The sequence below is a fragment of the Zingiber officinale genome, chromosome 2B, assembly GCF_018446385.1.
Source record: "Zingiber officinale cultivar Zhangliang chromosome 2B, Zo_v1.1, whole genome shotgun sequence".
Taxonomy (NCBI): domain Eukaryota; kingdom Viridiplantae; phylum Streptophyta; class Magnoliopsida; order Zingiberales; family Zingiberaceae; genus Zingiber; species Zingiber officinale.
The window spans coordinates 15,979,156-16,005,525 of NC_055989.1; the positions used below are offsets into that span (position 1 = coordinate 15,979,156).

At 37.0% G+C, this 26,370-nt stretch overlaps 1 protein-coding gene across 3 annotated transcripts; it reads left to right on the forward strand.

Annotated features, from left to right (window-relative positions):
- Positions 1-983: 983 nt before the first annotated feature.
- On the forward strand, positions 984-13,254 carry LOC122045403. Of its 3 annotated transcripts, XM_042605619.1 has the most exons (4): positions 984-1,605; positions 1,678-1,753; positions 10,774-11,130; positions 11,213-13,254. In XM_042605619.1, exons 3-4 carry the CDS (start codon positions 10,814-10,816, stop codon positions 13,041-13,043), a joined length of 2,148 nt encoding a protein of 715 aa, XP_042461553.1. In that variant the 5' UTR covers positions 984-1,605; positions 1,678-1,753; positions 10,774-10,813; the 3' UTR covers positions 13,044-13,254. The 3 variants fall into 3 exon arrangements, with proteins under 3 accessions (XP_042461553.1, XP_042461551.1, XP_042461554.1); XM_042605617.1 differs by lacking the exons at positions 984-1,605; positions 1,678-1,753 and adding an exon at positions 8,264-8,391 and having other exon boundaries at positions 10,771-11,130; XM_042605620.1 differs by lacking the exons at positions 984-1,605; positions 1,678-1,753 and adding an exon at positions 8,264-8,391.
- Positions 13,255-26,370: the final 13,116 nt, after the last annotated feature.

Genomic DNA, 26,370 nt, shown 5'->3' on the forward strand with positions numbered 1-26,370 from the left:
CACAGACCGATCAACCAACTCTATGTGAGAGTTGGCTTCGAAGCCTGATCGGTCTGTGGACCGATCAGACTATAGGTGGATCGGTCCACATCCCCCTACTTTTTTTTTTTGCCTCCTGATCGTTTCCTGATCGGTCTGGTGACCGATCAGATACCTTTTTTTTTGTGTTTTCTCGCTGACGTGGCAAGTACCGCCGTAAAATCGCACATAAGGTACCGCAGCAGAAGATTTCTGTGTATATATATATATATATACACCGTCATCTGGGTGTTCAATTTGGACACCCCGGAAAGGCATTTACGGTGATTTTATTTATTTAAAGTATTTTTTATTATGTCAATAAGTTTTTATTTTTAGTGCTTAGGGTTTGATTTTATGAAAATATTTTATTCATGTCAGAGTAAATCCGGAAGTGTTTAGAAATGAACGATTTATTAGTTTAGTATTTTTAGATATTCATCTATTATAAAAAATTATGAAAAATTTATGACTTTTCTTATATCAACATTGAGACTTAATTTTTATATGTTTAGAAAATTTGTTTAGAAAATTGAGAAGAGTTGTTGTGCACTCGGAGACACACCTTTTTATTGGACTTTACTAGATTAAAGTGTCTTAGAAACTATTCAAAACTTAATTCAATTAATTTAACATATTATAAATATATTTGAATGCAAATTTGAAGAAACACTGTTATTGACCACATGTACATGTCTGTAATTTATGTGACAATCATATTATATTTTTCTAGTACAAATAAGTCCTGAGCAAAAGAATTCATGGATAAATTTTTTTCTGATTCATTCCCAATTAAAATTTGATCGAGAACAAATCTCAAAAAAAAAAAACAAAAAACATTTGATCGAGAACAAGATTTGAGGTTCAATCTAAGGCGCGCGAAATGGAAACCTGTCGGATGAACCGCTCTGAACCATGAGCTCAACTGAACCAGGCCCGGTTTATTTGAAATTCTAGGGCTAGGGTTGCTGGTTATGCTTGGCTGTGGATTCCAGGAAACGGCAGCCACCCGTGCGCTGCTCTGCCTCTCGTCCTTGCGAGTTGCTCGCCGGCGGGTGACAACTCCGGCCTTCAATCGGCGATAGAAAACAAAGGAGAGTTTTACGACGGCCTTGATTAAGCTGCAGGGTGACATCTGAACCCCACGCTTAATTTTCTCATGACTCTGCGCAGTTACTTCCGATCCCCTCCTCCCTTCCTCCCGTCGAGTTCGGTTGTTGGTAGCCTCCTTCAACTATAACTTCGATATCTTGCGTGGGGACGAAGAGACTTGCGAGCATTTTAGGTCGAAGTTCCATCCCCTGGGCTTGGGCATCAGCGGCCGCAACTTCTCCCTTTTCCTGACGACTCGTAACAGCGGTGACGGAATCATTTTTATCTGTATATAGAAAAGAAAGCTTTGATTCTCCTCTGTCTGTGAGCTTCAGCGAGGGATTATGGGCGAGGATCTGTGATATTCAGCAATAGCGTAACCTCCTCGTCGTCAATCCGCAGCGAGTGTCCCCTTCGGCGATCTGAGTAGTGCTCGACTTCCCTGGTCGGTTTTAGGGACTGCAGCAACTGTAGAGCCAAAATCTTATACCTGAGGTAGGATCGCTTCTATCTTGTTGTGCGTGGATTATGTGGCTGTTGTTAGTTCTTATTGGAGTTTTGTGTTAGGACTGTTTGGAGCCAATAGAGTTCCAACAACAGTGAAGCTTCATATTTGATAGCCCTACATCGTACTTCAACGCAGGCATTGATCCTTTCCTCCTTTGATTGAATTGTGCTTTGTTCATTACTAAATAATATGATCAATTTGATTTTCCAGTGATATGTTGATGAATATAGTTAATTCTTTAGTGATCTTCAACTTTTACTAGAGATTGTTATTGGTAGTTCTCCTTGTACTCTTTTTAGAGTATATTATTGGTGTTTCTTACAAATGACCAAATTCTAACTATGAGAAAGTTAATGGATGGTTGTCCTTTCATTCATTCCAAATTAAGGGGGTACGCCATTAATACTTGAATGAACCATATGAGTGAATTTCATTCTGAAGATAAAAGGGCAGTGGCTTCTAGCCTAGTAGTCATGTATTGGTATCTGGTTCATCTTAAGAGTTGCTGGACCTTATGTTTGGCTCGAGTAATACGATGAGGTTTACTAGTTGGCGAGTGAAGTTGGTGTTGAGGATAACTGGTGTGTACTTTACCCTTTGTGTATATGGATTTGAGTGGTAGTATGTTTAGAGAAGTGTCTATTGGCCTGATTGTTGCTTAAAAACTCTAATCTGATAAATAAACTCTCTTTATTTTTTTTTGTGGTATGTGTGTGCATTTTCAAATTTGTTGGTTTCAATGTTTATATTCCTTTGTGACTAGTTTTATAGGGCTAATGATATTGACATATAGTTTAAATCATGAGATTATGCCTTTTGAGTTGATAGATGCTTGTTATTCTAGATAACACATACCATTAGTTTGCTTATGCTAAACTTTTATATGCTCATTAAGCTAGTCGATCCACATCATACTATATGGCATTTGTCATGTTTGTCATACATTGGTTAAGTTGTTCATTCATCTTGTTTTTTTTAATCATATTATGCCATCATTGGAGTAACTTACAAAATATCATGATAGTCAAAATTGTGATTTGAACCTTAGGATCCTCCAATCCAAACGAAATCAAAAGATTAAGATTCCAAGTATGATGTCAATTGGTCTAGGATTTTAGGATCCTACGATTTGATCCTATATCTTCGTATCATTCCTAGATTGGATCTTGGGACCAACAACTTGACTAAAATATATTTATAATATTTTATTATTTGACATTTACTAATATCTTCGCAAATAACTTTTTTTGTGTCATATCATTTGTGAAAAAATTCAATAATATAAGATTCTTGTTGAGTCTTAAGTGGATGAACTCTTTTTAATCATTATTATCTTCCATCATATAATTATGATCTGCCTTAGAGAAGTTGCATATTTCAATATAAGATGAAATATTAATAATTATATTGTATTTTTCATATATTTACTATATGAAAATTGTATTGAAATATTTAAAATATTCGTATTAATACTATATATTGTAAACCAATAGATATAATACATTATAAACATCAAATATATTTTTGAATATTCTTACTAAATTATAGCATTTTATGGTCTTACGCTTTAGATCTATGAACCTCTTCCCATTCCTAAGTAGGATCTTAATGTTAGACAACCTTGCAAATATTGTATAATGAAAAGTTTTAAAAAATATTTGAAATTAATAAAAATAAAATATTAGAATGAAGGGTAACCTGGTGCACGAAGCTTTCACCAATGCGGGTCCTAGGGAAGGGTCGGATCATAGTGGGTCAATTGTACACCTGTCTTACCCTACATTTTTGTAAGAGGTTGTTTCTGATGTTGACAACCTTGCATTCTTGAGTAGGATCTTGATGTTGACAACCTTGCAAAATATTATATAATGAAAAGTTTTCAAAAATATTTGAAATTAAAAAAAATAAAATGTTTATTGACTTTAGTAAAATGTTGTAAATGAATAGAAGTTAGTATAATATAAAATATTTATTATAATAAAATATTTGAGAAAATTAATAATCATTGTAAATTAATAAAAAAATAAAAAATTACGAGATGGACCATTTATATTTTCTTTTCTCTATTAAATTCTTTCCTTGTATTTTCAATAAAAGTACTCCCACCATATCAAAGACGTTAAATTAATCTTGTATTCACTAAAATATTATGCAATCTATATAGAAATCACAACAAGTTGACTCATTGAATCACACTGAGGAAATGATTGGGCTGATTTTCAATCTTTCACCTATTCAGTGTAAAAAAAAAATCATACCATTGGCTATCCTAAGCATTACATATGAAAAAATTACCTCTATTAGAGGTATATGAAGTAGATGACCATAACATACCAATGAGGCTTACCTACATGAGTTATGGCCTCTATGATGAAGGCTAAGTGGGAGACTAGATTTTAAGGTTTGAGAGGAAGAAGTTGTGGAGGAGAAAGTTGCAATCTCAGTATATTGGAGTCAGTGATCTTCTACCTATGGGCAGACAGAATTTTTTGTCTCTGCTCTTGACTTGTCAATTGTAGAGTTTGTGTGTAGGCGAGTTTTGTGGTATTGCTTCGTAAGAAATGAAAATTTAGTCACATGATTTCATGATGGAGATAATTTCACATTTTAGGCATACTGATTTCCATCTTTATAGAGCGGTTTGTAATGGTGTATTGCAACATCTATTTTAGTAGGATTGATTGTACTGGTGATGTCTTAGTTAATGTTGTTTTCAATAAATATTACTAGAGCTGTCTAGACCTTGACAATTTTACCACCTAAAATTAGGGTCTAAAGTTCATAAATAATGCGTTGCATTCAATTATTCCTATATCAGGTTGGAAGCACAATTAGGTTTGTTTGAGAATATGTAGAACATAATATGAATAAGAAAGAGAGATTGATGAAAAAAAATCGAAGTCGTCAATTTCATATTCAAGCTTCATTAGATGAGTCATGTCAAGGTTCATATCATGGATCACTTTGGTGATTTTGCGAATCATGAACATAAATAATTAAATGTTATTATTTTACAAAATTTTTTGTAAAAATGTCTTATTTAACACCATAGTATGATTGCCACAAACATATGAATTCTTAAAGAATTAAAGACTTTTTTAGATTAATGTCACCAAAATCCACTTTTGAAATATAAAAAAGTAACTAATATAAGAAATACATGAATCACAATTGCCCTATTTCCTCTCCAATTGATATTTCATTATCCTCCTCATCATCTATCAAAATCATTTCTTCTTATTGTGTTTTCCTCTTTGGTTTCTTAATTGTTTCTTTCTCAACAACTTTAACCTTTTCCTTTGTTATCATTGTTTACATTTAAATTTTAAAGATGATTATAAAAATAAACATTTTTATAAGTTCTAAATACTTAAAATATGTTCAGCATTATCTATACACCTCTCATTCTAAACTTTGAATCTATTGAAGCATCTTTTGGAAGACAAGATTCTTCAACTTTATTATTCTCCTCATCATCTGTTTCTATACTTGACAAACTAATTAGATCATATGGATCTCCTTTCTCTTTCTCTTGAACTATTTTTGTCTCAAGTTCAATTGAAGATTATATTTCATGAACACAAATGCATTAAATGCTCAATTAATTTCTTTCTAGAATGGGTATGCTCAAAAAGTACTCTGTTTTTTTTCCACCTGGTAGCACTACATGATAGAGTACCACTGAAAGTAGTTGAAGTATATGATATTCTTCACCATAACTCTTATATGACGTTTTCACCATCACTCTTGTATGACATTCTTCACCATAACTCTTATATGTCATTTTACCATCACTCTTGTATGAGATTCTTCACCATAACTCTTATATGACATTTTTCACCATAACTTTTCCACCAAAAAATTGTAGAAAAGCTAAATCATAAAAAATTATTCTAAACGATGAAAAATAATTTTACATACCTGATTGTTTTCTATCATTTGTTGGTATTTCCATGCTCATGCCAACTATCCCTTCTCCTCTTATTCCGGTCTCTACATCTAGGTATGTTCTCTCTATCTTGTACAAATCAATATTAATATTTGTAAGGATTAATGTTTGGCTTATAATGAAACCTATAAGTTAAAATTTTAGAGTATGTTTGATATTATGAATAAAATATCATAGTAGATGGAAAAAAAGAAAGTAGCATTGAATTAAAAATGGATACTGAGGATTATGTAGTAGGCTACTGCATGTTCAAAAATTGATATACAAATTCAATGTCATCAAAGTTCTTTACAATTTGTTTGTATGCTCTACCCAAACTAAATGCATCTCATAGTCATTCTGGCCTCACCATTCACAAGTTGAAACACTTTCACAAGTGGAGTCACACATTCCAAACAAAACTTCATTGCTTTTCTAGAATCTTTAATCCCATGGTATTACATCTTACTTTTTCACTTTATATTGGCTTGCAAAGGAAGTTTAACTCATAATTCAGAAGCAAACATAGATCTAATTACAATTTTCTTTTCCATCTTTGTTTTTATATACTGCAGTATGCCATGGTAATTCTGGTTTCTACATGTCTTGCCATATCACCTCCCTTATCAAATTCTTATGCTAATTGAGAACCAAGGTGTGACATAAATAAACATTGTGATTTGCTTTGCTTTTGTAATAGTATAAAATGTTGGAATTTTACTAACTTCAGCACAATCAAATTTAAATAGTGCAGCACAAGGAGACAAAAACAATTTTGTTTTTTTCCTTCTAACGATCTTCCAAGTGCTATTCCAATTAGATGCATTGTCTGTTACAACTTGAGCAACATTTTTTTTACTTATATCTTCCAGTATGTATGGAGTAACTGAATATCTTGTTTGCACCTTTAACTGCATTTGATGTATCAATGGATCTAAAAAAAAACCTACACTTGGATTACTATGTAGAAAATTTGTTAAGCGACTTACAAGTCCATTTGTGAGACTGACATATAGTGCACCTTGTCTTCTACTGGATCCAAGTTTAGGATTTTCAAGATTTTCATTGATCAAATATTCTTTCTTTAGATTATGCTAATAGTAATGTTTATAGGTGCTGAAGAAAAATTATATGATGATGATGACAAGAGTTACATGTTAAAGGATTGTGATAACAATCATTTACTGAAAATGAGTCTATCCAACTGCCACTTTCATCACTTCTATCATGTTGTCCGATAGAATGAACAACATTTAAATAAAGAAAAGGTGCCTGCAGATGCATAAGCTAGGGAAGCACACACTATACATATGCCAAAACCTTGGAGAGGGATGGTAGTTGTATCCAAAGTTGCTATGATTGGATGACATTACAGGAATCTTCAAGAATAGATTAAAAAAAAAACTGGCTTTCTAAAACTTTTTGCTTTGATTCTTTGGAATTTTGAGATTAGTTAAGGGTATAATGCTCATCCCGCTTACTTTAGAGAGTGAAAAAGTATTATCTAAACAAATGACCATCCTATTTTAAATAAAAATATAGGCTTGATAATTGCAAATGAAATTTTTCTTATGAGGACGTATATAATAGAAAATCTAGTATCTTGATATGATGGAGGAAAATCATGGAAGTGACTATGGTCAATTCTCATGGCTGAGAAACCGTTTAGACACAATGATATTTGCATTATGCCTTGTTGAATAAGTTGTATCATTCTCATTTGGATGTGGAGATGTGAGTTGACTATCCTCCCTGTGAGAGAGAAGAATCTTGAATGCCAAGGATATAATGAGAATCATTGTGTTGGACAATGGTTCCACTAACACTGTTGGTTGAACACATTTATGGAGGACTATGCAGTGAGTGATGAAAATGTGACGAGAACAAATAAACAAGAGGAGGCAGGGGCATGACAATACTGGGCTATGACTTGTGTATCTGATGTCTCTAACCAAGAGAGCTTAGCTCAAGACCCAAGTCAATTCTCATAGTGATCATTGTATATTTGTAATTGTGATTATGCCCAAGCATGCAATCTAAGAGATAAATGTGGCACTAAGCCCTATTACGTCTATGCACTGTGGCACCCTAAACATAGTATGTCGACTCTATTTTTTCATTGAACACCATCTATTCACTTTTTTTTTGTGTCTACGATTTCAATTGATCCCTTTCTTGGACATGAAGTCTTATTTATATCACTTGATGAATTTTTTTTACTACTAATAAATGAATTTCTAAGAAATAAATTGTGTATCGTTATTATCACCATCACCAATCTTTGTTGCTGCTAACTATTTAGGATTGAGTATACATGGACTTTCCCTATTGATTGCATGGTTTTCAATATAGCTACTGATGTTGACTGTTATGAAATTTTAGGTATTGACCATATTGAACTAGTGGGATCAGAATGGGCAGAAAAATTAAACATTTTTTCAAAATAATGAAAAAATAATAAAACAACAAAGAATATGTATCTTATATTTGATGAATGAATATCCAAATACATTGTCAAAAAAACCAGAGAATAATGTATCTTATTTTTCATTAAATACCAGTATTGTAGATGTAAAATTTCTTAAATTTTCATTCTTTATAAATCAATACAATCATTTCTTTACATCAAGCTAAATGCTCCTTCTGTATGATACTCCAGAATGATACTTTGGTATGCAGTTTTTGCATCATTTGCATTTAATTGTTTTATGTATTAGATTTCCACTCCGCCGGTCCTAAGCTCACAACAGTCACCTTGCGTAATTTTGTTGGTGGAAGTAGAGGCTCAATTCTCTTGGAATCAGGTGTCTTTCAACAGAAAATATTCCCAGGTTGGATCGTTCAGGTAGGCGACAAATAAATCGATTTTGAAAAATCATTGACTCCTTGCTACCTTGATATGATGCCATAGATTTTCTGTCACAAATCTAAGCAATTTTTGCTATTCCCACAATTGAAAGGTCCCTCTCAGGTGGCTGAAAATCAACCTTGATTGAACTGGCTACTATCGATCTTGATCCAACTCTGCTGATCCCAATTCAATCTCCGCTATTTGTGTTTTTCCTTATAATTTGATGATCCTTCAAGACATGGCTGATGAATTAACCTTGATATAATAGGCTATAACCAAGCTTGATCTAACTTGGTCAATCTCTTTTGGGATTGAGTTTGAAACCATGCTCCATTGAACTTGTAAAATTGTATTACTGATAATATTCAAGATCAATGAAATGTTTTTTATTATATTAATTAGAATTTTCCTTAGTCTCACACAACAAATTACTCCTTTGACATTGATTTAATTACTTTAGCTATAAAACTTATTAGTTATCTTTGAACATGTTTATACTACCGCAATCTCTTTCCTAATTTTATCATATATACGAGCGACACCCAATTGCTCTTGGATAATTTTTGACTTTATCCTTTCTACCAACTCTTTCCATTTCTATTGCATTAATTATTTGTGTTATGCACTAATGGATCAATGCTCTTAATTCATGAAGTCACTTGCTTAGGTTTCGAGGTGTTAGGCATCAACTCGCTGTATAGTGCATAGGAAGGTATCAACTACAACAGTGCGTAGGAGGTAGAGGGATATGTAGTCAATACTTTAAAAATGAAAAAAAATCTAAGAATATTAATATTAGTAAAAAAAACTGATGTATGTCCAACAAAGCATACTAGTCGATTCATCTGATTCATAATTCTATTAGGAAAAAAAATACTACAACCATCATCTAATGCGCAACACATAATATAATAATGTAGGATATTTATATTTATTAGTAATGCATATAATTAACCTCTATAGTGTTTATCACTTGCAAAACAAATGCTTAAGTTAACATTGACAAGCTAAGTACTAGCACATTAACAAATTGGTTTAGTATTTCATAATCATAAAAATTGATCCTTCTTTTTTTTTTTTTTTTTGAGAAAATTGTCAAAAATTTCTTCATTAGTTTCTGGATCATCAATTGAACTAAATCATTTTCTTCTCCTTTAAGTTGGATTAATAGCTCGCCCATCTTGCATATGCATCCAACTGGCCTATATAAGGCTCGAACCGCCTAAACAGATTGCATATCACATATTTCATGCAGTTTTTTGGCTTTGAAATTCCTCGGCAACCACATATGAGTTCACTTGGACCATTTTTACCTATATTCTGTCCTATTAATGTCATTCATCAATATCGCCTTTAAATCGACATTAGATTAAGAGATCTATCCTTCTCATTGATAGAAATTTCTTATTCATCTATCTTAATTGTTTCTTTAATTCTTTCTTATCATTGAAACGATATTTTATTTATTTAGTTACTGATCTAATTTTTAAGTTTGTAATGTTTTTCATTTTTCGAATTTAATTTATTTTCACTCATATATTATTATAATATTGTCTGTAAATAATATATATAAAGGGCAAATAATATGCAACATGGAGCTTGATCTTGAATTCAATCGTGTAGCTTGTCTAGTATTATCACAATAACATATGCAAATCATCCTGCCCCTTTTTTGTTAATTGTTTATTATCTATGGTTGATCTTTCAGATGCAAAACCAAATTGATTCAAATTGATTTACAAAATAGTTGTTGTCTCTTAATATCCTCCCATTAAGCTTTTCTGCAAATTTCATGGTATGACTTATCAACTTTACTCCAATGTAATTATGACATTGTGTACAACTTAATTCTTATAAATAAATGCAAAAATATTTCCTGTTATTTTTCATATATCTTCATAATTTCTAATTTTTTTAGAACATTATTAAAAAATTTTTATCTTGGCACCATTGGATCTTCTGAAATTCAACAGTAATGTTATCACCTACACTTTTATTCCATTTTCCTTGAAAACATCTTTATCCTCATTCAATTTAAGAATACTTGCAAATATATGATTTCTAAACTATTATATTTGGCGTCCTTAAAACCAAGTTTTATGTAGACGGTTTATTATATTGTTTATAAAAGAATGTTACCTTTCCTTCACCAACAAGAACTTTTTGTGTTTCCTCTTTTATGGATCTAAAAAATTACCTAAATCTCTACAATTTCTCGATCTTTTGCAAAATAATAAATGACGGCCTCTCATTTTTTTTTTTGGATTGTCATTGAATTTTTAATAATATTCTTTTTATATGGATACTGATTTTTTCTCTTTATGCTAATTAAATTCAACCATGGTCTGATTCACTTTATGCTACTTTTTCCAGCAGTTACTCAGATTTCTGAAGTAACAGTAGAATTATCCACATAATGGCAAGCGAGAAAATTTTAACTGTTTGCCAATCTGGAGGTGAATTTGTAAGAAATACTGATGGATCCATGTCTTATTCCGGTGGTGAAGCACATGCAATTGATATTGACAGTGAAATGTCTCTGGAAGATTTGAAGTCAGAAATAGCGTCTATGTTTAACTTCAATGATGAACCTTTCTCAATTAAGTACTTCCTGCCAAGAAACAAACGGACTCCCATAACAATATCCAATGATAAAGACTTGAAGCGCATGATTGCTTATCATGCAAATTCAGATACAACTGACATTTATGTCACAAAGATCAGCGAAAGCAGGTATTTTATTTTATTTTTCAATGTGTACTGGGTTTTATTGCAAACGTTTTAACCATGTCATGTGATTCAAAACTCTTTGTAGGATAATTAGGAGCGATGTAGCTGATTCAGGTACCTTGATTAATGCTGACATTACACCACTAGCCAACTTTAATGAAGCGAAGCGGATAAAGGTATGCAGCGATTGGGACAATTTAATCACTGGTGTGGGGCAGGTATTCTCTACTTCAAAGGATTTCCGTGACGCATTGCACAAGTATGCCATTGCTCATAGTTTCATGTATAAACTTGTTAAAAATGACCAATCTCGTGTGACTGCTGAGTGCACTGTTGAGGATTGCCCATGGAGAATACATGCATCTAGGTCATCAGCCAAACAAAAATTCATGATTAAGAAAATAAATCCTACTCACACATGTGGAAAGGAACTTACTAAAGAAAGTCATAAGCTTGCATCTCAAAGATGGGTGGCTAGTGTTATAAAAGACAAGCTGCGAGAGATACCTAACTATAAGCCGAAGGACATAGCAAATGATCTTGAACGAGAATATGGACTCAGTTTGAATTACTCACAAGCTTGGCGTGGGAAATCTATTGCCAAGAAAGAGCTTTACAACCCATTTGAGGAGGCTTGCAATCAACTTTCGTGGTTCTGCGAGAGAATAATAGAGACCAACCCAGGTAGTGTTGCAACACTGCACAAATCAGATGATTTAAGATTTCGTTTTTTTGTTGCCTTTCATGCCTCACTATATGGTTTTGAGCATGGTTGCCGCCCTCTTCTTTTTCTTGACACTTTCTCACTGAAAGCAAATAGACATTTGAAGTTTTTAGCTGCAACTGCTGTTGATGGCGAGAACGATATATATCCAGTTGCTTTCTCAGTTGTAGATATTGAGAATAATGAGACGTGGCATTGGTTTTTGGAACAGCTCAAGTCTTCTTTTACTCTATCCCGCGCTATAACCTTCATATCAAATGATCAAAATGGCATGGAAGAGGAGTTGTCCAAGGTGTTTGAGGACAGCTTTCATTGTTACAGTGAGCAATACCTCATTGAAAATTTTCAGAAAGCGATGGAGAGCTCCTGGTCACAAGAAGTGAAGGATAAAATGATTGATCATCTTAAAAGTTCTATTTATGCTTATACAGCGGACGAGTTCAATGATTGCATAGAAAACATCAGGAGTGAGTCAAAAGAACTTGCTGAATGGGTACTGGGCACCAAACCTGAGACGTGGTCTGATGCTTTCTTCAAGGGATTGAGATATGGGCAATACTCATCTGTTGCTGTGGAGAAATACAATGACTGGTTGTCAGTAAGATCTGAACCATCAGTGCTCCAGATAGTTGATACTCTGAGGTGTAGCTTGATGGAGATGATGTATAGTCGCCGTGTCTCCTGTAATACTTGGACTGAGGCTCTTGTACCCTCTGCCAATCAGAAGGTGCAGGAGGACATGATCAGAGCCCATTCTTTTGCATTAGTGCGTCCAACTGGGACTGTATTTGAGGTAAGTGACGAATCAACTAATGTCGTCAACACTGAAACCAAGGAATGCACATGCAGAAGGTGGCAGGTGAGCGGCTTGCCTTGTATCCATGCTCTTGCTGTAATGGAGCACACTAATGGATGCATAGATGAGTACTGTTCCAAATACTTTTCAAGTGAGTGCTATCGCATAGCTTACTCATTGTCCATCAACCCCATACCTGATGTTGGTATGCCGGTTTGCTCTGACCCTTTTCATATTCCGGGTGCATGTTCCCTCCGTGCCCGCCGGCTTGCTGGCCGACCAAAAGAAAAGCCAGAAGAACCAAGGATTGCAATTAAAAGACCTCTTCGTTGCAGCAAGTGCCAAGCCATTGGCCACAACAAGAGGACATGTGAAACAGAAACACAGTCTGTGTAACCATGTAGCTTTGCAGTTGATGTACATTTTCTATGTTTCATTTGGAAAAATGGAGTTCACTTATTGTAAATGTACTAATGGAATTTGTGATGCTTAGACACGGTAGGAATTGATATTTTGGTCTCTTCCGGTTCTTTCTTTACCAGCCCGAAGGCTTGTAGCTTCCAAAAATATTTAGCTTTTGCTAATATCAAGTGTAGTTGATTGACAAGTGACGACGTGTTTCTCATTTGAAGGATGCATATTGTTGTTATGTAGAACTTGGATTACTTTTAATAGTAGTCTATTGTCGTTATCTTCTGGAAATAGATGCATCATGCTTATAAGATCAATTACTTAGCATAAGGAATTTAACTTCTTAGTTGTGAAGGTCCTTTTCTTCCTAGTATTGTCTTATTTGAATGTCTAGTCGTCTGATAACTATCAATGCTAAAAATATTCTCTTCATGATGAGGTGAAATCTTACGGCTGTGTCCTCTGTGGTCAAAAGTCGTGTTGAGTTATTAGTCAAAGTTACAGTTGATTAAACTTGACCTAAAGGGAATTATACTGTCTAGATGAGATAAAGGGTTTGATCGAATTGATCAAACCTACTCAACCCATTCCTGATCGGAGATAAGATAAGTACTTAGATTTGGCTTCAGTCGTCCACCTCATTCCTGACTAGGCTTTGAACATGACAATATCCTCTCGGACATCATCCATATCTCAACCTCCAAATCCTGACATCCCCCATATCTCGGCTTTAATCGTTGACATCATCTATGTCTCAGCCTCAGATCCCGACATCATCTAGGGCTCGGACTCAGTCGTTGACATTGCCACTATCTTGCCCTCGGATCCTAACATCATGTATGTCTCAATCTCATATTCCAAACACCATCTGTGTCTTAGTCTCAAATCTTGACATCCTCCCACCACTTTAGTCGCCCACGCCCCCCATGCTTCGGCCTTAGATTCCAATATCATGTCTCGGCGACGACATCATACCTAGCTTGACCTCAATGGTCGACATCATCCCGGTTTCAACCTCATCTACTGACGCCATCTCGAACTCGATCTCAGATGCCAATGCCATCTTGAACTCAGCCTCAGAGATGTCGACACCGTCCCGACCTTGGTCCTAGCCACCGACTCTGTCTAGGACTTGGTCTCAGATCCCAACGTTCCCTTGTCTCAGCCTAAATTGTTGATTTCGTCTATTCTCAAGGCCACTCAATATTGATCTCAGGGAGATAATAGCTGTGGAGAATACTAATAGAGAAATTACCACAAAGCCCGAGGAGATGGTACAAGAATTCACGAGACATTTTCAGTCTCATTTTGGGGTGCAGGTGGACCATGCTCTATTCCAAGCAGACTGTATCCAATTTGGGAGGGTACTTTTAGAAGATTAGCAAGTACAGCTTACGAGAATTCCTATTAAAGAAGAAAATAAGGAGCTCTTTTTGACATTGGAGACTTTAAGACACTTGGGCCAAACAGATACGATTCCAAATTCTATAAACAAACCTGGAATATAGTCAAGCAGATTTCATCACAATCGTACTGGAATTCTTCTCAAATGGTCAGTTACTCAAATCATGGAACCATACATGATTTCTCTAGTACCCAAAACAACACATGCAAGCAAAGTACAAGACTATAGACCTATCTCCTATTACACAGTATTTTATAAGGTCATATCCAAGCTTTTTACTAATAGATTAGTTGATGTTATAGAGCACTTTCTATACCCTGCTCAGATAACTTTTGTCAAAGGACACATCATTTCAGATAATATCCACTTGGTAGAAGTAGATCTATAGAAGGTCTTTGACTTAATACACTGTGATTTTCTTCAGGAGCACTACAGTTCCTTGTCATATTCATCATATGGATCAGATAATGCATCACCACCACCTCCTTCTCTATAATGATAAATAACATTATGCATGATTTCTTCAGAGGTGGTAGAGAACTTAGGTATGGAAATCCGCTCTTCCATACTTATTTGGCCTATGCATGGAAGATCTCTCTTGATTCTTGCAAAGCAGTTTTCACTTCAAACCTAAATGTGAGAATTTTAGGATAATACATTTGGTGTATGCATATGACGTTTTACTCTTGTCATGTGGAGATGTGTCTTTAGTTGACTACCTATCACAATTTACTCAAATGATTGGCTTTATAGCCAACCTAGATAAATCCAATATTTAAATGGAAGGGATAGATATTCCAACTCAAGAATAGCTGCTTACTATCACGAGGTTCCAAGTAGGGGATATGCCTTTCAAATATCTAGAGATCCCTATAGATTCTTAGAAGTTGAAGATCTTAGACTATAAACACCGATGAACTCTCACCCAGTGGATCAATTCATGGCCAAAGAACACCCTATCTTTTGGGAAGACCTAGTTCATATTGTCAATCCTTCAGGGTGCAGAATGCTATTAGATGTCTATATTGCCCCTACAATGTGGAGTTATAGAGCGTATATACAGTATATGTATATCCTTCACGTGGACTACCAAAACCCCTCCTATAGCGTGGATAAAATTATGTTGGTCTAAGAAAGAAGGTGGTCTTGGCTTGAAGGACTTAAAAGACTGGAACATAGCTCTTTTTGGCTAAAGTTCTCTGATGTACACAAGACAAGTAAGACATACTATAGATACAATGGGTACACATACCATTCATACTTACAACATGTGGGGGGGTATGAGAGTGACAAGTCAGAGGACTCTCTACTCATCAAGAAGGTATTGCACATTAGAGATAGTATCTTGCCCACTGTAGATAACCTAGAAGCTACAAGGCATACCCTAGCTGTATGGTTCAGTTAAAGGAAAGGGGGTGTCTAGAGAGCTTATGATCATTTCAGAGGCATTAGGTCCAAGAAGCCATGAGTGAAGACGGTTTTGTAGAAGTATCTTCAACCAAGCTATGCATTTACTTTATGGATGTTAGCACATGAGATACTTCCTACACGAGCTAGATGGGAATACCTTGAGGATAGACGATACACTTTCTCACGATAGAAGGAGGAGATACTAGATCATGTGTTTTTCAGATGTGGTTCTATCCCAACTTTGGGGGAGAGTTAAAGCATGACTATAGATGCATCCTAAGATGACTACATATCGGTGTATGCTATGGATTTTTAAACTCCAATACTGGAGAACCTTTGCCCTGATTAGGGCACGTCATATTGTCATGTTAGCTTTAGTACGTCATATTTGGAGGGCAAGGAACCATAGCATGCTTGAGGGGATGCGATTTGAGACAGAGTTGATCTTTAAAAAGATCCAGATTTATGTCTACATGACCCTTGATGTCTACTCGGATTAGGTACTTAAGCAAGGATGATGTATTTTAGGGGTCTGAAGTTTTTTAGTTATTTCCCTATTACACATATACATTCATAGATCCCCCTAGGAGCATGCATTGTACTACACATATATTAGTTAGGATTGTGAGGGCATGCATTTTGGTTGTCCCATGTATGGGATTGTATATTTGGCAGTAGAATAGATAGAAAAAAAAAGGTAGATCCGCTACCTTAGCGGCCCCCCTAATGTCGGCCCCACGGATATGGAGGGAGGTTCATACAGGTACACAGGCCATAGGCGCATGGCGGGGTAAACCCCAGGTCGTCAGTTCCTGAGAATCGACCCCTGACCATTACGCCAGAGATACCATGCGTCCACCGTCTGCGCTACGCCCTGCGGGCAGTAGAATAGATAGAAAGCATTCATTTTGAGTTGATATAAAGCATGTATATAGATATACCTTGACAGAACCATTGACAATTTTGGGAGCTTTCATTTTGCATATGGATCGAGTTTTGTAGTGTCTCAGTGATCTACTGGGTCTCGATAACTATTCGGCTGAATCATTTGGATTAGCATGAGTAGTTGACCTAGGTTGTAGTAGTAGTCGAGTCCTCATAAGGTATTTTGGTACATCAATCATACAGAGGTTTGTCAGACATACATTTTCCTTCTATAGATTATATAGAACTAGGGGACTACTTTGAACTGACACATCATCAATCTTAAGTAAATGCCCCGGTAAAAAAAATGATCATTTTGTGCTTAGTACCTGATTCAGAGGCATTAGCAGCATGGGATGCCACATGGAGGGATTCATACAGAGGCAAGTGGATATGAGGCACCCTACTACACTTTGCAAAGGTGGATTACAAAATGTGGTCGACGAGCTATACCTCCTCTTCAAACACATTCAGACTCAGACACTTTAGATACATAGAGACCACTCCAGAGATAGCGGAGATGCACACTGAGGCTGGAATAGATATACAGATGGATATCTAGAATAGAGAACTGTCTTGGATGGAGCACTCTTCAGGGAGCATCTCGTCGGCATGGATAGAGCTTCACTAGACATCTATTATGTGAGAGTGTATACTGTGGGCGATGAGGCTTGAGAACACATGAGAGGGACTACATTATGTGGTGTGGGAGGTGAAGGCGCTGGAATTCCGTTCTGTCTAAATTTTCCTGAACAAAAAATTATACAAGTACAAAACTTTTCCTAGCAACCCGTATGTTCGATCAGACATGTGTTTGATCAATCAAGCAAGTTCTTGATGGATCAAAACACACCTTGATCGAAGTACAAGATCGCTGACCTCTTGTGTTGGTATTCAAAATCGATACAAAGAAAACTGAACTAATTACGCAGTGGAATTAAAGAACTAGTTGTATCTTTTTTTTGTAACTAAAGACCTCTTGATCTTCTGTCATATTCCTCTTCTCTTCTTGGACGTCGTGTGGGCGACGATCTACCAAGACAACACCACCCTCCTGTTGGGGATCGGACGATCGGCTTGAAGGGGGGTTGGATAGATGACACCCCAAATACTCGCTTTCTACAAGGTTAGCTTGCGCAGTGGAATACAAACAAAACAAACAAGCTAAAGACTAAAACCAAGAAAGGAAAGGCAAACCGCTAACACGTTCGTTTAACGTAGTTCGGAGATTAGGGCTCCTACTCCACGGCGTGTCCTTGAGGTGGACGATCCCGATCCGTCGGTGGATTAGTCCCCGACAAACTCCAGCTATCTCAAGTAGCTCCTTGTGGGTGGAGAAACCTCACCACAACACTCACAAACACTTGAGAACAAGTAGACTACTAATTAGAGTTTACCACCACTAATTTCGTCAGGGATAACCAAGCTTCCAAGCCTTGGTTATATAGGACGTGGGTTGAAAATCCCGCCTACCAGTCGATTGCCAAAACATGCAGTCGACTGCCCTCTGTGGAAATTTGACCGTTACATCCCAACGGTTCGATACAAGTCTACTGCCAAAACTTGCACTCGACTGCTAAAACATGCAGTCGACTGATCCACACTTACCGAACGAACAGAACCATTCTGTTTGCACCTAGTCGACTGCTAAAACATGCAGTCGACTGCTACAGTACTGTTACAGTAACACTACAATACTGCTACAGTAACGCTGCAATAAAACCCTAAAACTAGGATTTTACTCTGAGTACAATTTCTCATGCACTCGTATCTTCACCCTTACGACTCATTTGACGCTTCCTTTGCAGCTTTGACTTCTTGCCTTCAAGCCTATTTCCTTTGGCTCTCGTCCCTCGGATGCATTCAAGCCCGCGGCTCGTCCTAATGCCATCCTTCGCGTATGCCTCGAAGTCGCTTCCCTCGGCCCTTGTCCTCGCTGCTCTGTCCACGGTCCCTCGGATGCTCCATCCTTCACCGGACCCGAAGCCATCAACCTGAGTTACATGTGTATCCTGTAAACCTGCACAACTCAAATACACATATCAAATACAAGGGTGAACCTAACTTAAACCCTTTGCCTAAACACCAAAACACATTGTCGCACGGACCATTGGGATTGCTCCAACAATCTCCCCCTTTTTGATGTTTGGCAATACGTTTAAGTTAGGGAAAACAATAGTAAATAAATATGCTAAAACAAATGGACTTACGTTGCCAAGGCTACACACTTGGACTTACACCTCCGAAACAAAATGCAACATGCATTAGAACCTATCCCAAGGCTCCCCCTACAGCTATGCTCCCCAATGAGCTAGGATTTTTCCACAAGGATATTTAAGAACCTATCACAAGGTTCCCCCTACACCTAAGCTCCCCATTGAGCTAGGAGTTTTACCAGAGGGCTTTTTAAGAACCTATCACAAGGCTCCCCCGACACCAAGGCATTTTCAGGTTTTCCCAACTAAACCTTACTTCTCCCCCTTTGCCTAACATCCAAAAAGCTTTCGAACAATATCCCAATTATTGAAAACTTATCATCCAACTGATCCTAAACTCATGTATTAATTCCCCATGGATCCCATACATCTATACGAGCTGACCCGGTCAAAATCAGTGCTGAAAACACTTTCAGACTGGTATCAGTTGTTGGTTGCTACTCGGAAAACCTAGAGGTTCCACTGTACAAAAATATTGTACAAAGGTTTAAACCTTTTTCTAGCTACCATGTGTTCTTTTAAATTAAATTTTGGATCGCCTGCGGAACTTAACACGTTTGATCCAAAACTTAATCTATTCGTTCTTTTAGGTTTTGACTTGGGTCTCCTGCGGAACTTAACACGTTCGACCCAAATCACCTTAAGTTATTAATTCCATTAAATATTAATTTCCATAATTGGTTCCCAGTACTGACGTGGCGAGGCACATGACCTTCTTGGATATGGGAGCAACCACCACCGACTAGACAAAACCTTTTATGGAAAGCTAATATTTAATTTCCTAAAATAACTTTAGGTTAACCGAAAAGAACAATCAAATCACAAAGGGAAAAAAAACAAAAGAACACTATATCGAAAACAAATTTGAAACTCTAGAATCGTATGCCTCTTGTATTTAGTATTATTTCCAAAAATAACTAGTATGATGCGGAAACAAAAATTACTAGTTATACCTTTTAGAAAGACCTCTTGATCTTCTACCGTATTCCTCTTCTAACCTCGGACATTGTGTGGGCAACGATCTTCCGAGATGAGAACCACCAAGCACCTTCTTCTTCCTTACAAGTTTCGGCCATCAAAACTTCTCCTAGGATGAAGAGGTTCGGCCACCACCACCATGCTCCAAGGGATGCTAGAAAAGAGGCTTCTTTTCTCTCCTTCTTCTCCTTCTTAGATCCGGCCACCAAAGCTATCTCCACCATGAGAAGGTTTCGGCCACATAAAGGAGAGGAGAGGAAAGAAAGGGCCGGCCACACCCAAGGAGAAAAGAGAGGAAAAATAGAATAGAGTCGTTAGTTTTGAAGCCTCCTCTACCCCCTCTTTTATAATCCTTGATCCTGGCGAATAAGGAAAATTTAATAAAAATTTCCTTAATTCTTTTTTCCATTGAAAAGGAAAAATTATTTAATTAAAAACAATTTTCTTTCTCAATTTTATTTGGCCGGCCACACCAAAGCTACAAACAAGGAGAGTTTTAATTAATTAAAACTTCCTAATTTGTCTCCAGAAATTTATAAAATTTCTCCAATAATTTAATCCCTTCATGATTGATTTATAAAAAGGAAATTTAATAAATTAAAATCTTTCTTTTAAACATGTGGATAAAAAGAAAGTTATCTCTAAAAATTAAAATCTCTTTTAATCTACAAATAAGGAAAGATATCAAATCTTTTCTCAATCTTTTGTAGAAACTAATAAAAGAGAATATTTAATTTTTAAACTTTCTTTTAAATCATGAACATGGTTAAAAAGGAAAATTTTCTTAAAATTTAAAATCCTCATTTAATCAACAAATAAGGAAAGATTTCAAATTTTAAACTCTCTTTTAAACATGTAGATGATTTACAAATAAGGAAAGTTTTTACCAAAAATTAAAACCATCCTTTTAAACTACAAATAAGGAAAGAGATTAATCTCTTCTCTTAATCTTTTGTAGAAAGCTATAAAAGGAAATTTTTAATTTTTAAACTCTCTTTTAAAATCATGATATCCACATAAGAAATAATTTTAATAAAAATCCTTTTAAATATTCTAGTGGTCGGCCACCTAAGCTTGGGACCCAAGCTTTGGCCGGCCACCTACATGGCTCATCCACTTGGTCTTTGCCGGCCCTAGCTTGGGTTCCAAGCTAGCTTGGCCGGCCCCATTGGATGGGTAAGAAGGTGGGTATGCGATGGGTATAAATCTCTATATACTAGAGGCTACGATAGGGACCGAGAGGAGGAATTGGTTTTGGTCTCCCGATGAAATTAAGCATCTCGTGTTCGCCCCGAACACACAACTTAATTTCATCAATAATAATTCATTCCACTAAAGAACTATTATTGAACTACCGCACCAATCCCAAATTACATTTTGGGCTCCTTATTATGAGTGTGTTAGTCTCCCTGTGTTTAAGATAACAAATGTCCACTAATTAAGTAAGTTACTGACAACTCACTTAATTAATATCTAGCTCCAAGAGTAGTATCACTCAACTTCATCGTCATGTCGGACTAAGTCCACCTGCAGGGTTTAACATGACAATCCTTATGAGCTCCTCTTGGGGACATTCTCAACCTAGTATCTCTAGGACACAGTTTCCTTCTATAATCAACAACACACACTATAAGTGATATCATTTCCCAACTTATCGGGCTTATTGATTTATCGAACTAAATCTCACCCATTGATAAATTAAAGAAATAAATATCAAATATATGTGCTTGTTATTATATTAGGATTAAGAGCACACACTTCCATAATAACTGAGGTCTTTGTTCCTTCATAAAGTCAGTACAAAAGGAACGACCTCAAATGGTCCTACTCAATACACTCTAAGTGTACTAGTGTAATTATATAGTTAAGATAAACTAATACCTAATTACACTACGACCTTCCAATGGTTTGTTCCTTTCCATTATGGTCGTGAGCTACTGTTTATAATTTATAAGGTACTGATAACATGATCCTCTGTGTGTGACACCACACACCATGTTATCTACAATATAAATTAATTGAACAACTACATTTATCATAAATGTAGACATTTGAACAATGTGATTCTTATTTCTACATAAATGTTTATACCAAAAGCTAGGCTTTTAGTATACACTCTAACATCAGTTGACTGCCAGAAGTACCAGTCGATTGCCCCCATGAAAATGAGCTTACAGAGACATTCTGTGCTCAAATCTACTGTTACCAGTCGACTGGTAACTGTACTAGTCGACTGGTACATTATTCATGAAAAAATCAACCTTTTCTGGCCAACTTCAGAAATGCGCCAGAAATTCCACAGACCTCCAAAAATCCCCAAATTTTGTGGAGAGGTCTATTTTATCAATATCTACTTGGGAAATATATATATAAAAATATATTTATCACAAATCCTAAGATTGATACAAAACACAACACTAGCTAAAAAGTTTAATTGAACCTTGACATAAAGTCCTAGTTTTGGCTTCCTCTTGATGTATTTGCCCATACTAAACCACAATGCATCCCTAGCATTGGTTTATATGACATCTATACATCCAAAACTAATTATCATGCTATATGACCCCAATGTCATATTTTCAAGCATGAAACACAACTCAATTGTGCCAAACCCCTAAATTTGAGACTCAAGTCCGTCTCCAAACCACTTTTCACATTTCATGACCCAATCTAGACTCCCAAGTAGTACCCACTTGAGATCCATTTTCCATGGGTCTCAACTTGACTCTTAGAGCTTCCCCTAGAGCTCTTAACCTTAGTCACCTCCCTAGGTGACTCATCCACAATGGCTAGGCCACATTGGTGCACCTCCGGTGACACTTGGCCTACAAACCTAACTTTCTTAAACTTGGACACTTTGTCCTTGGTTAATTTTTCCTTACCTTTAAATGGATTTCCCTTGTCATTTATTGGCTTCTCCTTGCTATAGTCATATGCAACCCTAGCATAAGATTTTCCCTTAGCCTTGGAGATATTAGATCGGTATCCCAAACCCGATCTATCATTGTTGGGTCTTTGGCTACCCAACACCATACCTAAACCCTTAGATCCAACATTGAATCTTTCTAGGGTTTTCTCCAACTTATCAAGCTTTGCCTTCAAAGCTTGATTTTCCCTTTCTAGGTTCCTAAACCTAGACTCAACATGTCCACCTTGGACATTCTTAGACCTACCCATTTTTCTAGGCATATGTCTCTCCTTCTTGGGATTAATGCCTTGGGTCTCCTTAGGTCTACCATTTCTAGAGTTATCATGAATGAGTTTCCTAGGGTTATGATCCATATTTACCCTACTCCTATCATGATATTTGAAACCAAAATTTTGCATGGGCATATAATGATTAACATTATTTTTCCTAACATGCATGGAGGAATTTAAATTTGACTTCAAATTTAAATTAGGGTTTACCTTACCCTTTACCTTTGGAGCTCCCCCTTGACGCGAGCCTCCATTCTTCCTCAACTTCTTTTCCCACATCCTTAAATGCTCCAACTTTTTGAGCTCTCTCTTCCTTGGGCATTTGGTGTGGTAGTGCCCTATTTCACCACAAGTGAAGCATCTAATGCGCTTCTTCTCCTTCTTCTTCTTGGCACCATCATTCCTACAACCCAAATTAGTATCTAAAATAATTTGAGTGGGTTTAGGAGTTACCTTCTTATCCATTGGACACCTACTCTTGTAGTGTCCCTTCTCATTGCATCCGAAGCACACAATGTGGTCCTTTGACTTTGCTTCGGTGGAGGTGTTTGCTAGATTGACCACTTCCAAGACCTCTTCTTCTTCTTCACTTGCCTCGAAATTTTCTTCAATTCTTAAGGATTAGATGATGCCTCATCTTCCTTCTCCTCCTCGGATGTTGAGCATGGCTCAACTTCCGTTTGCTCCTCCTCAACTTGAGCAATTAAACCCATCTCCTTGGATTCTTCTTCTTCTTGTGTAGGTTTAGGTTCTTCCCGTAGAACCATCTTCACCTTGCTCCACAAATCGTGGGCGTTCTCATATTTTCTTACACGGCTCATCATGTCATTAGACAAAATATCAATCAAAATATATATTACCTTATCATTTGCCTTTGATCGTGAGATTTGCTCCTCCGTCCAATGACGCGGCCGGAGTTTCTTCCCTTTCTTGTCCTTCGGGACTTCAAACGGCTCTTCGACCACCATCATGGTGTTCCAATCCGTGTTGAAGAAGACCTCCATCTTCATCATCCAATATGCGATGTCCCCAAGGCTTCCTCCTTCAAACTTTGGAGGTTCAATCAAGCCGGTCATCATGTGCTTCCTTGGCAGTTAGTCGAATGGAGAGCGGCCTCTCTCTGATACCACTTGTTTGGGGATCGGACGACCGGCTTGAAGGGGGGTTGGATAGACGACACCCCAAATACTCGCTTTCTACAAGGTTATCTTGCGCAGTGGAATACAAACAAAACAAACAAGCTAAAGACTAAAACCAAGAAAGGAAAGGCAAACCGCTAACACGTTCGTTTAACGTAGTTCGGAGATTAGGGCTCCTACTCCACGGCGTGTCCTTGAGGTGGACGATCCCGATCCGTCGGTGGATTAGTCCCCGACAAACTCCAGCTATCTCAAGTAGCTCCTTGTGGGTGGAGAAACCTCACCACAACACTCACAAACACTTGAGAACAAGTAGACTACTAATTAGGGTTTACCACCACTAATTTCGTCAGGGATAACCAAGCTTCCAAGCCTTGGTTATATAGGACGTGGGTTGAAAATCCCGCCTACCAGTCGATTGCCAAAACATGCAGTCGACTGCCCTCTGTGGAAATTTGACCGTTACATCCCAACGGTTCGATACAAGTCTACTGCCAAAACTTGCAGTCGACTGGTGCAATCGACTGATCCACACTTACCGAACTAACAGAACCATTCTGTTCGCACTTAGTCGATTACGCGGTCGACTGCACCAGTCGACTGCTACAGTAATGCTACAGTACTGTTACAGTAACTCTGCAGTAAAATCCTAAATTAGAATTTTACTCCGAGTATAATTTCTCATGCACTCGTACCCTCACCCTTACGACTCATTTGACGCTTCCTTTGCAGCTTTGACTTCTTGCCTTCAAGCCTACTTCTTTTGGCTCTCGTCCCTCGGATGCATTCAAGCCCGCGGCTCGTCCCAATGCCATCCTTCGTGTATGCCTCGAAGTCGCTTCCCTCGGCCCTTGTCCTTCCTGCCCTGTCCACGGTCCCTCGGATGCTCCATCCTTCACCGGACCCGAAGCCATCAACCTGAGTCATATGTGTATCCTGTAAACCTGCACAACTCAAATACATATATCAAATACAAGGGTGAACCTAACTTAAACCCTTTTCCTAAACACCAAAACACATGGTCGCACGGACCATTGGGATTGCTCCAACACCTCCTTCTCTTCTCAGTTTCCAAACCGCCGACTACAAAAAGAGGCTCTAGGATGGGGCACCTTCTAATCTTCTTCCTCTTTTTCAAGTCGCCGACCACCAATGTATTGCTAGGAAGGGGTGTCGACCCTAGCTAGGAGGAGGGGGGGTGTCGACCCTAAGCAAAGAGGAGGGGGTCGACCCTAAGTGGAGAAGGTGGGGCGCTGGCCACCAAGGAGGGAGGAGATGAGGGGTGCCGACACTATGCAAGGGGAAAGGGCTGCCGGCCACAAAGAGGAAAAGATGTGAGGGAAAATTAGAAAATTATGTTTTATGAGTCACCACATATTCTTTTTTATAAGCTTGTCGTCGGTTACAAAGAAAGAAAAATAATAGAATTCTGTTTAGAAAAAATCTCTCTTTCTATAATCGAATTCTGTTTAGAAAAAATCTCTCTTTTTATAACGAAGTTAAACCAAGCTAAGCTAAACCAAAACAAGTTAAGTTAAACCAAACCAAGTTAAGTTAAACTAAATCAAGTTAAACCAAATCCAGTTAAACCAAACCAAATTATGGATGGATGGATGCGAGGCTTTATATAGAGGCTACAACAGGGACCTAAAGGAGGAATTGGTTTAGGCCTCCTGATGGGTCTGGACTTCCTGTGTTCGGCCCGAACACCCAACCCAAGTCCATCAATAATAACTCATACCACTAAAGAGTTATTATTGAACTATCGCATCAATCCCATATTATAATATGGGCTCCTTCTTATTATGAGTGTGTTAAACTCCCTGTGTTTAAGATATCGTATGCTCATTAATTAATTAATTTACTTACAACCCAATTAATTAACATCTGATTTCAAGAGTAGTACCACTCAACTTTATTATCATATCGGAGTAAGTCTACCTACAGAGTTTATATGATAATCCTTACAAGCTCCTAAGGGGGCATCATCAACCTAAATAATTATGACACAGATTCCTTCTATAATCAACAACACACCATAT

What these genes read in the sequence shown, in the direction of transcription:
- LOC122045403 (XM_042605619.1), top strand. Translation starts at nt 10,814, where the DNA reads ATGGCAAGCGAGAAAATTTTAACTGTTTGCCAATCTGGAGGTGAATTT. An exon ending in ACAAAGATCAGCGAAAGCAG is followed by an intron (nt 11,131 to 11,212) that starts GTATTTTATTTT and finishes AACTCTTTGTAG; the next exon opens with GATAATTAGGAGCGATGTAG.